The sequence below is a fragment of the Littorina saxatilis genome, unplaced genomic scaffold, assembly GCF_037325665.1.
Source record: "Littorina saxatilis isolate snail1 unplaced genomic scaffold, US_GU_Lsax_2.0 scaffold_1039, whole genome shotgun sequence".
NCBI classification, from domain to species: domain Eukaryota; kingdom Metazoa; phylum Mollusca; class Gastropoda; order Littorinimorpha; family Littorinidae; genus Littorina; species Littorina saxatilis.
In genome coordinates, this window is record NW_027128769.1 from 20366 (window position 1) to 32500 (window position 12135).

The window sequence follows — 12135 nt, forward strand, 5'->3', positions numbered from 1 at the left end:
TTCTCATTCGATATTAATTCCAAATCAACACTCTGCTCAGAACGAAGCCAGACTTCTTTTTTTTATTTTTTTTTTATTTTTTTTTACACGTTTTTAAATTCTTTTTGGTACACGACAACAACGTCAGACAGCAACATCAAATAACATCAACCATACAAAACTATGCATCTTCAACTTAAAAAAAAAAAAAAAAAAGCCAGACTTTGACGACTGTACCAAAGGCATTTGGTTTTTGCTAAAGGTTGTTGGTATATGTTCAAGTGGATGGGTTCTCTCATCCTGATAAGCTTGGAGAAACCTGTGTGGACTGGCATGATTCTTGGCACGGTTAGAAAGAGCCGGTTTTTTTTTTAACATCTTGATGGAACGGTTGTGGGTGAAGTGGATATTGACAGAACAATCGATCACACGTCAGCCATCAATTTCCCAACTCGAAAATGACACCGATTTTTATTCGTAATTCAAATTCGATATTCGTGAGAGTGATATTTCAGCAATGACAGAAAGAATGATTTGATTCTTATTTAAATTCCTGTATGTTTTATTACAGCAATGGAATAAGGATTTGATTCTTAGTAGACGAATTCCAAAAATAACTCTGTAGGGTTTGTATGGGTTGTGAAAGAGTGAATACCCTTGTGTTTACTCGGACAAACATTTGAGGGGCCAATCACTAGCGAGGGGTGTGTCGGACACACGTGGACAGGAGCACGTGTGAATTTATTCGCCAGAGAAAAAGCAAGGGCATTCACTCTTTCACAGCCCATGCAAACCCGACAGAGTTATTTCGGAAAATCATCTATTCAAGTTCCTGTGTGTTTTATTTAACTGCAATGACACAATGATTTGATTCGTAATTCGAATTCCTGTGTGGTTTGTTTCAGGTGATGGTTCAGTGAGCAGCGACAACATGCAGTCGCCATGACGGAGAACTGGAGTATATTTTATTCAGAGCTGTACGAATCCAAGTGTGTTTCTCTGTGATAATAGATAGACATGACAATTTAGTCACGTGGACATAGGGGCAGCTGCTGTGGGCTGAAAAGAGTCATCTGCCTCATGACGTCAGTGGTTGAGAACAGCGAAATTATTAATTGGTGTATTGTGAAAGACGAGAAACAGCCATTCTCGACAGCTGTAAGCTGACTAGGTTTTTAGACAGCGGAAAAGAAAAGACAGAAGGTAAGAGCATGTTCAACTGAAATACACGTCCAAACCGTAAAAAATAGAAATAAACTAAGAAGAAACCCTGGTTTCTTTTCCTTTTTTTAAAATTCGACGTCCTGTGCTGGCTAGATTACGTCATCTCATCATCATGCCGTCCCCACCTGCGTCACAGATCTTCCGTGACGAGATGTCGGTCTTCAAGTTCATGGGAGTGATTCTGCTCACGTATTACGCCATCATGGATATTATTCTGTATGTGACCTTCATGAAGACGGACTTGGTGGCGTCCTCCCAAGCTTCCAATAAAGGGGAACTCTTCAGTCCATTCACGTGAGTATAGCCTCTTTCGTCGGACTTCACAGTTGTTATGCTATAATAGAGAAAGAAATTGCCACGGAATCATCTCATAAAATTCCAAAGTAAAAAACTTTTCTTTTTTTTAAATTTTAGCTGGAGGGGGGGGGGGGGGATGCACATGCACCCTGTGCTGCTAGCTTTCCACTGGGAGGATGCTGGAAGGATGGGACAATTAGAATAATGAAAATGAAAAAGAAATGGAAAAAATTACGGTGGTTCTGTTCACAGCTCAAAGCTATTAGTAATCCTCATTATTCGGCACTCCTGCAAACTCCGAACGGTAGATCTGTACGCAGTTCAAAGCAAAAAGAAGTACTATACTCAGAGACTGTAGAGTACCCAGTCTGTGTACGCTTCGGTCTCTGGTATACTCGACACTCATGCGACCAGTGCAGCAAGAAAGGTTCATCAACAAACGGTCAACTCTGCACCGCTCAAACTCAAAGCGAATATACTATGTACACGCTGCTGTCGTCTGCACAGCATTAACACTACTACTATACAGTCTGTGTACGCTACATTATCTGGTATACTATACACTCATGCGACCAGTGCAGCAATAAAGGTTGATCACCAAACGGTCAACTCTACACAGCTCAAACTCAAAGCGAGTAACCTATGTACACGCTGCTGACGTCTGCACAGCATTATCACCACAGATGTGTGTGTGTGTGTGTGTGTGTGCACAAGGGTGCTTCTATTATTCGAGTACACATTGCTGACTACTAGTATTTTGATAAGAGGGAACTCGCGCCAATCGTAGATAGCGGTGTCAAAGTTCCTGATTAATGCTAGATAACTTCTTTCAGAGTCAATCAGCTCGTTGAAAGCCTTTGAACAAGAAGCGATTCAGAAGTTGATTGTTTGGGTCCAAAAACGCGCAGATATATAATTATATACGTGTACTTATTCCACACATTCATTAGCATACGAGTATGTATGTTTGTTTGTCTGGGTGTCTGGCTGGGTGTCTGGCTGGGTGTCTGGCTGCCTGGTTGGCTGGCTGGCTGGCTGGCTCACACACACACACACACACACACACACACACACACACACACACAGACGCGCACATACACACACACACACACACACGAACACAGACGTTAGCTCCTCAGGAGAAAAAAAACCGCAAACATCCGCTTTGCCTTTAGCACATAATGCACAAAGACCAGGGAAGCCCTCGAGTGGAATCTCGCACGTCATATGACCATGTTTTGTGTACGGGCGTCTATGCCTTATTACACAAAGAAAACAGTGTTGGCCCCACAATCGTGCTATAGTTCTGGCAACTTGCCATGGAACTGTGCCACCATTTCTTGATAGTGGATATATAAGATATCGAACTATTGATCCCAGATTAAATCGCAGAGAGAGGGTGGGGGTAAAAAAAAGAAGAAAAAAAAAAGATTTGAAGTGCCTTGTTAATTGTAAGCACTTGCGGGAAGTAGTAAGTTACTCGAAGTACACCCATGGAACTGTGCCACCACTTCTTGATAGTGGATATATAATATATCGAACTATTCATCCCAGATCAAATCGCAGAGAGGGGGTGGGGGTAAAAAAAGGAAAAACAAGTCGCGTAAGGTGAATTACTACATTTAGTCAAGCTGTCGAACTCACGGAATGAAACTGAACGCACTGTATTTTTTTCACCTAGACAGTACAGCTTCGTCAATCCCCGCGAGAAGGAAATTGCTCACCTCCCACATGCAAAACGCAGTGATATGCACACGCCAGAATAGCGCGGTAGCGTATTGTGCTAAGCAGGAAAGCGCGCTTTTCTGTATTCGTGTTAACTTTCTGAGCTTGTTTTGAATACAACCTATCATATCTATATGTTTTTGGAATCAGGAAACGATAAAGAATAAGATGAAATCATTTTTGGATCGATTTCTTAAATTTTAATCGTAAGACTAATTAATCTATTTTCGTTAATTGTGATCACATTTTAAGAGTAAACATGACATATGTATATATTTTTAGATTCAGAATGTCATGAAGAATACGATGCAATCAATTTTAAATCTGTTTGCGAAAAATCGATTTTAATGACAACTTTAATGAGCAAACTCATTAATTAATTTGTAAGCCTCCAAGCTGAAATGCAATACCAAAGTCCGGGCGTCGTCGAAGATTACTTGACCGAAATTTCAACCAATTTGGTTTAAAAATGAAAAGCCGGATATGACGTCATCAAAGACATTTATCCAAAAAATGAAAAAAACGTCTGGGGATATCATACCCAGAAACTCCCATGTAAAATGTCATGAAGATCGGTCTAGTAGTTTTCTCTAAATCGCTCTACACACACACACACACACACACACACACACACACACATACACCACGTACACCCTCGTCTCAATTCCCCCCTCTACATTAAAACATTTAGTCAAAACTTGACTAAATGTAAAAAGAAGATTTGAAGTGCCTTGTTGAAAGCACTTGCGAGAAGTAAGAAGTTACTCGAAGTACACCCATGGAACTGTGCCACCACTTCTTGATAGTGGATATATAATATATCGAACTATTCATCCCAGATCAAATCGCAGAGAGAGGGTGGGGGTAAAAAAATAAAATGAAAATAAAAGATTTGAAGTGCCTTGTTGAAAGCACTTGCGGGAAGTAAGAAGTTACTCGAAGTACACCCATGGAACTGTGCCACCACTTATTGATAGTGGATATATTATATATCGAACTATTCATCCCAGATCAAATCGCAGAGAGGGGGTGGGGGTAAACAAAAACAAGTCGCGTAAGGCGAAATTACTACATTTAGTCAAGCTGTGGAACTCACAGAATGAAACTAAACGCACTGCATTTTTTAACAATGACCGTAGTCCGCCGCTCGTGTAAAACGCAGTGAAACTGACGAGCCTGTTTAGCGCGGTAGTGGTTTCGCTGTGCTGCATAGCACGCTTTACTGCACCTCTCTTCGTTTGAACTTTCTGAGCGTGTTTTTAATCCAAACATATCATATCTACATGTTTTTGGAATCAGGAACCGACACGGAATAAGATGGAATTGTTTTTAAATCGATTTCGGAAATTTAATTTTAATCATAATTTTTATATTTTTAATTTTCAGAGCTTGTTTTTAATCCGAATATAACATATTTATATGTTTTTGGAATCAGAAAATGATGAAGAATAAGATATGAACGTAAATTTGGATCGTTTTATAAAAGATTTGTTTTAATTACAATTTTCAGATTTTTAATGACCAAAGTCATAAATTATTTTTTAAGCCTCCAAGCTGAAATGCAATACCAAAGTCCGGCCTTCGTCGAAGATTGCTTTGCCAAAATTTCAATCAATTTGATTGTAAAATGAGGGTGTGACAGTGCCGCCTCAACTTTTACAAAAAGCCGGATATGACGTCATCAAAGACATTTATTCCAAAAATAAAAATAAAACGTCTGGGGGTATTATGCCCAGGAACTCTCATGTAAAATTTCATAAAGATCGGTCCAGTAGTTTACTCTGAATCGCTCTACACACACACACGCACAGACAGACACACACACACACACACACACACATACACCATGACCCTCGTCTCGATTCCCCCGCTATGTTAAAACATTTAGTCAAAACTTGACTAAATGTAAAAAGAAAGAAAAACAGATTTTAAGTGCCTTGTCGTAAGCACTAGCGGGAAGAAGGAAGTTACTCGAAATAGAGTGTGTAATTCAATAAAAAAAAAACAAGTCGCGTAAGGCGAAAATACAATATTTAGTCAAGTAGCTGTCGAACTCACAGAATGAAACTGAACGCAATGCCATTTTTCAGCAAGACCGTATACTCGTAGCATCGTCAGTCCACCGCTCATGGCAAAGGCAGTGAAATTGACAAGAAGAGCGGGGTAGTAGTTGCGCTAAGAAGGATAGCACGCGTTTCTGTACCTCTCTTTGTTTTAACTTTCTGAGCGTGTTTTTAATCCAAACATATCATATCTATATGTTTTTGGAATCAGGAACCGACAAGGAATAAGATGAAAGTGTTTTTAAATTGATTTGGACAATTTAATTTTGATAATAATTTTTGTATATTTAATTTTCAGAGCTTGTTTTTAATCCGAATATAACATATTTATATGTTTTTGGAATCAGCAAATGATGGAGAATAAGATAAACGTAAACTTGGATCGTTTTATAAATTTTTATTTTTTTTTACAATTTTCCGATTTTTAATGACCAAAGTCATTAATTAATTTTTAAGCCACCAAGCTGAAATGCAATACCGAAGTCCGGGCTTCGTCGAAGATTACTTGACCAAAATTTCAACCAATTTGGTTGAAAAATGAGGGCGTGACAGTGCCGCCTCAACTTTCACGAAAAGCCGGATATGACGTCATCAAAGACATTTATAAAAAAAATGAAAAAAACGTATGGGGATTTCATACCCAGGAACTCTCATGTCAAATTTCATAAAGATCGGTCCAGTAGTTTAGTCTGAATCGCTCTACACACACACACACACACACACACACACACACACACACACACGCAGAGACAGACACACATACACCACGACCCTCGTTTCGATTCCCCCTCGATGTTAAAATATTTAGTCAAAACTTGACTAAATATAAAAAGCAGTGTGTTGGCACCTGTAGTTGATCGATCAACGCTTTTGTGATTACAACACAGTTTTTGGTTTATACGTTTATGTGTCGATTTTCTTTTCTCCTTCCCCCAGCCTTTTCCAGCCATAAAAAAACAAAACAAAAACACCACTAGACACTACATTTATGTGTGAATTTATTTGTCAGTAGAGCAATAAATGTACTCAATTTGTTTTAATGACGGGCGTTGCAATGAATAAATTATAACAGTTGATGAAATAAATTGTGTAAACTCAGTCACGCGAAAGCCATCGTGCACTCCGATGATAGTTTATTTCTGTAGGTGTTATTTTTTAATCAGCCGCGAAGCAGACAATGGTTCAGTTTTTTGTTTTTCTTAGAGGGGGCTAGGGGGGGGGGGGGTTCATGATTATAAAAGAAAACAATCCGGTTGACGACTAATCTATAGATGATTTAATGGATGGGTTTGCTGGCTGGCTGGTTGGCCGGTTTGCTGAATGGTTATGGTTGTATACATCAGTCGGCGTTAGTGTTGTTGTTTGTTCGGTTGATTTTTTTTTTTTTTGGGGGGGGGGGGGGGGGGGCATCATAAAATAAGTTTTAACATGTTGACGACCGGTCTATGGATTTATTGACGGACGAATAGATGGCAGACTATGTGACTGTATTACGAACCTCAACTCACAAACGAATTAAAGTATTGTTTTCTTGTTTTTCATTTCAGACATTTATCCGTGAAAGCCTTAATGAACGACCACACGAGTCAGTACATTACGGCGCCGGCCGTGGAGTATTTTGACACCTTCACCCACTTCAGTACAGTGTTTTATTTCATCACGCCCAACATGATCTCCTTTTTTCACCTCTTCCTTGCCTTCATCTCCGCTCGATTCGTTGCCTCCGAGGATCTGCACACGCGGCGATTAGGGGTGGTGCTCTTCGAGATTCGAACCTTCCTCGATGCCTTGGATGGGGTGGTGTACCGAAGCCACTCCAACACAAAAGGTGAGAACTGAGAAACACTAGCACTGACACTGATTTAATTGTGTAGGTCGCGCCAGGAGGGAAGAAGAGGAGGGGGGAGAGGGGGGGAAGGAGGGAGGGAGAGGGAGGGGAGGGGGGAGAGAGGGGGGGGGGGGAGTGGTAGTGGGAGAGGTTGGGACTAGAGAAGGGGGAGGGGTAGGAGCAGGGTGTGGTGCTCATCGAGATTCGAACCATCCTCGATACCTTGGATGGGGTGGTGTACCGAAGTTACTCCAACACAAAAGGTGAGGAATGGTGGAGAGGGTGGGATCAGGGGACAGGGGGTTAGAGAGAGAGAGAGAGAGAGAGAGAGAGAGAGAGAGAGAGAGAGAGAGATCTAGAGAGAGAGAGAGAGAGAGAGAGGGGGGAGGGAGGATGTGTGTGAGTGTCCGTGTGTGTGTTCGGGGTGTGAGTGAGGTGAGGTTGGGGCAGAGAGATGGACAGTGACAGACAGGAGGGTCAAGGGTTTAAAGGGGGGGGGGGGGGGGGGGAAGATGGATGATTGCATTGTGACGATCAGAAGGAAAGTGTCTGTCTCTCTGGCTTTTACTGATTATGGGGCTTGGTTTTCAAAATAAAAGTGCAGGAATAAAATTAAAAAAGGCATCCTACAGAATAAGCTTTTGCCTGAATTACCCGCAATAGTTTGCATTATGATTTATACAAACAAAGGAACGCAGTTATCCTCAGATCGACTCTAACCAATTTATTTTTGCAGGAATTTACCAGTCAGTGCGTTCATCGCTAGGATATTACGTGGACATATCGTGCGACGGCTTTGGGGGTGTGTTCCTCATGTTGGGGGTGCTGGTCTACCTCTTCAGACGATTCGACCCCACAAAGCAAAGTCAGACCGAAGCTTCCTGGAAGAGTGTCGAGGCTGGTACAGCGGGTAAGCTTGATCGGTGTTGTTGTTCTTTGTTCATGGGTTCAAACTCACACGTGTATGATCGTTTTTACCCTGCTATTCAGGCAGCCATACGCCGCTTTTGGGGAAGCATGCTGGTTCATTTCGTGTTTCCATAACCCACTGAACTCTGACATGGATTGCAGGATCTTTTCCGTGCTCACTTGGTCTAGTGCTTGCGTGTACACACGAAGGGGGATAAGGCACTAGCAGGTCTGCACATAAGTTGACCTGGGAGATTTGATTGACTGACTGACTGATTGGTTGATTGATTGATTGATTGATTGATTGGAGAGAGATAGAGAGAGACAGAGACAGACAGAGATAGAGATAGACAGAGAGAGAGACAGAGACAGACAGAGACAGAGAGAGAGAGACAGAGAGAGAGAGACTTCTGCTAGACATGACTTTTGTTTGATTGATTCACATCGAGGTCAAGGATGGGTCTAATAATGTTGAAATCTTGCCAAATTTACATTTTATATATCAAACGATTCGAAGACATGTTTTGAAACTTCCCACATCAACAGAATTTCATAATTCCCAGACATGACCCGAGTTTGTTCGATCTTTGTAAAATTAGAGGCTCACAGCGAGGTCAAGTTTGGGACAAAAAACACACAAAAAACGTTATTGTCTTCTTCGGTGTTTTCGAAGCTATAGATATTTCAAACTTTACACACTATTATGGTTGGATAACCTTCAGGCATGAACCAAGTCTGCTTGATCCTCATCAAATGTCAAGGTCGCAGAAGGGTTGAGTTCGGGTCAAATAAAAAGGAGAATTACCTCTTACTGGATTGTTTTTCTTCAGAGTTGAGGGCCCAAGGAACATTACACTGTCGATCCTGGTCAAATGTTATGGTCAAAGCTGGGTCTAGTTCCAGCGGACAATAAGAAAAGTATCACGTTCTTGACTGTCCATAGAGATAGAGCTAAAGCAGCAGACGATATTTTGTTTTAAAGTGTTATGTTGTACATGGCGAGAGTGAGTTGTATTATAAGCATTATTTAGCTTTCTTGTATGGGTTGTTTGATTTGGCTTTCCTGTTTATTTCGGCAGGGTTCGGGATTTCTGCTGCTCGCAGATACTTTAGAGGTATATAAAGTTGTCTGTTCACAGTGTGGTCTTTGTTTTCCCAACTTTAACTGGGTCTGATTTGCCAGCTCACGGTTTAAAGGTGCTGTCCAATGTTCACTTTTAGAAAATCTTGAAGAAAAAAAAACTAGTCGCTTTTGCAAAATATTTAGTTAATCTCTCGATTCAGGCAATTGTAAGGTATGGTACATACAGTATGTGCAATCTGAAATCTTGTTTTAATAAGCATACTACCATAACTTACACGGATTCCCACCCGCCTCCCCTCTTACACCTAAAGTGGTAGTTAGTTAGTTAGTTCGCTATTGCTTTTCGGGTCCAGTGGACCATAATGAGCCAAATCAGGACCCCAAGTTTCCATGGAGACTATTCACCCAAACAAAGAAAGGTTAATCGAATATAAAGATAGTTAAAAGAATGAAATTAAACACACTTGATCATTTTTACAGAGACTACCGTAAGTCAGTAAAACACACCCGCAGCAGGTAACAGATTTTCAATATGTTTGAGCTGATTGTTGCAAAGTTTATGTTGCATTGTCGTAAGTTTTGTGTTCAGTTTTTCTTGTTATAATAAGGTTTATATTTTATTGTTGATATGCATTCAACGTTTAACTGGTGTGTTTTATTCATAGTTAATATGTAAATTGCGGAGAGCACGATTCTTCTTGGATCGCACTATATAAGCTCTCATTGTTATTATTATTATTATTATTATTATTATTATTATTATTGAGACATCCCAGTGCACTAAGGGATTTATAGAGCAAATCGAGAAAATTCATTATTATTCATAGCGCTCAGTTCAATAATTATTTTCGAGATTTGCTCTATAAATCCCTTAGTGCACTGGGATTGTTTCAATAACGATATTGTCAGTACCGCCAAAGAAAACAAGTCGCATAAGGCGAAAATACAACATTTAGTCAAGTAGCTGTCGAACTCACAGAATGAAACTGAACGCAATGCCATTTTTCAGCAAGACCGTATACTCGTAGCATCGTCAGTCCACCGCTCATGGCAAAGGCAGTGAAATTGACAAGAAGAGCGGGGTAGTAGTTGCGCAAAGAAGGATAGCACGCTTTTCTGTACCTCTCTTTGTTTTAACTTTCTGAGCGTGTTTTTAATCCAAACATATCATATCTATATGTTTTTGGAATCAGGAACCGAAAAGGAATAAGATGAAAGTGTTTTTAAATTGATTTCGACAATTTAATTTTGATAATAATTTTTATATATTTAATTTTCAGAGCTTGTTTTTAATCCAAATATAACATATTTATATGTTTTTGGAATCAGAAAATGATGGAGAATAAGATGAACGTAAATTTGGATCGTTTTATAAATTTTTTTTTTTTTTTTTTACAATCTTCAGATTTTTAATGACCAAAGTCATTAATTAATTTTTAAGCCACCAAGCTGAAATGCAATACCGAAGTCCGGGCTTCGTCGAAGATTGCTTGACCAAAATTTCAATCAATTTGGTTGAAAAATGAGGGCGTGACAGTGCCGCCTCAACTTTCACGAAAAGCCGGATATGACGTCATCAAAGACATTTATCAAAAAAATGAAAAAAAAACGTTCGGGGATTTCATAACCAGGAACTCTCATGTCAAATTTCATAAAGATCGGTCCAGTAGTTTAGTCTGAATCGCTCTACACACACACACACACGCACGCACAGACACACACACATACACCACGACCCTCGTCTCGATTCCCCCCTCGATGTTAAAACATTTAGTCATAACTTGACTAAATGTAAAAAGAAGATTCAAAACGCACATTTTACTACGCGTATTTGGATAGGCGTAACTGTGTGGTCAGGTTTGTGTCAGATCTACTTTTGTGTGGGCTGTCTCAGGTGTGTCGTGCTTTCGTCACACGCAAACTCTTGTTTTAATTTCTGTAGGTAAATTCCAGTGTAGCGTTAAGCTAAAAAGTGATGATCTTTCATAGAGACCTCATTTAAACTCGGAGAAAGGACTGTGCTCTAAGTTATTTGCGATTCGAAACCTTCATCGAGCTTCGACAGATTGACTGTGCAGAGTTTTGCCCCTTGCCAAGGTCGACAGAAAGCACATTTTCAAAATAAATGTGGCATGTTTCTCGTGTGGTATCTTCACTCATCGGGGAGTCTGGTACTAAATATGAACGGTAAGAATGCTCTGAACCCTACACGTATTATATCCCCATCGTTTTATCGTTCACATTTGCCCAACATGTTAATTTGCTGAGCGGGATTTATGTCGTCTGCTAGGCTATGGCAATCGAACCACTGCACTGAGTCTCATTTTAAAAACAAAAATTGCTCGTCACGTTGCACTGAGTCTGCACGCATGAGGCAGGCTGGTAATAAGTCTTATATATATGGTAAGAACGTTCTAAACCCTACACGTTTTCAATTCCGATTGTTCTTGCCTTGAAATAATAATTCGGAAAACATTCATTTACTGAACAGATGCAGTCGTATTTCAGTGTAGTCTGCTACATGCTGATCTAGCTGCTAAGTTATCGGAATAACACTTGTGTTTTCTGTTAGCTGCTGGGAATTGTATACTAGACTAACTCATCATTTGGTAATGTGGATAATAAGCTACATGCCACTAACATGGCATAATTATGAGAGGAATCTTCGCAAGTCGAAACTGAAAAATTAGACACAGCGGGTTCTATTTTTAGATCAGTGGCAACTGTGGCACAGGCACATGCAATCTGTCAGAAAAAAACCCACCTTCTGCTTTAATTGAGAAGCAGGACATTTATGGTCATAATCATTGGTATTGTGGAGAATATAAGCTACATGTCATTAATTAATTCTGAGGATGAGAGTACACTCTCGCTTAGGCAAAGGGCAGAAGAATACGCTCTGTGAAAAAGTTAGCGCACTCCAAGAGTGCGCTAACAGTTTTAGCGCATTGCCATTAGCCAATCAACTGGTTCACATCAGTCATGTGACACCAGTACTTACTGACAATTATTATTATTATTATTAA

At 40.1% G+C, this 12135-nt stretch overlaps 1 protein-coding gene across 1 annotated transcript in view; it reads left to right on the forward strand.

Moving 5' to 3' along the window:
• Positions 1-888: 888 nt before the first annotated feature.
• The window catches only part of LOC138957090 (uncharacterized), a gene marked incomplete at its 3' end in the record, with an annotated part of 12495 nt that continues 1248 nt past the window's right edge, over positions 889-12135 (forward strand). The window contains exons 1-3 of the mRNA XM_070328262.1: positions 889-1497; positions 6836-7116; positions 7853-8026. Of these exons, the coding sequence (XP_070184363.1) occupies positions 1316-1497; positions 6836-7116; positions 7853-8026 (637 nt within the window). The remainder of the gene's footprint in view (positions 1498-6835; positions 7117-7852; positions 8027-12135) is intronic.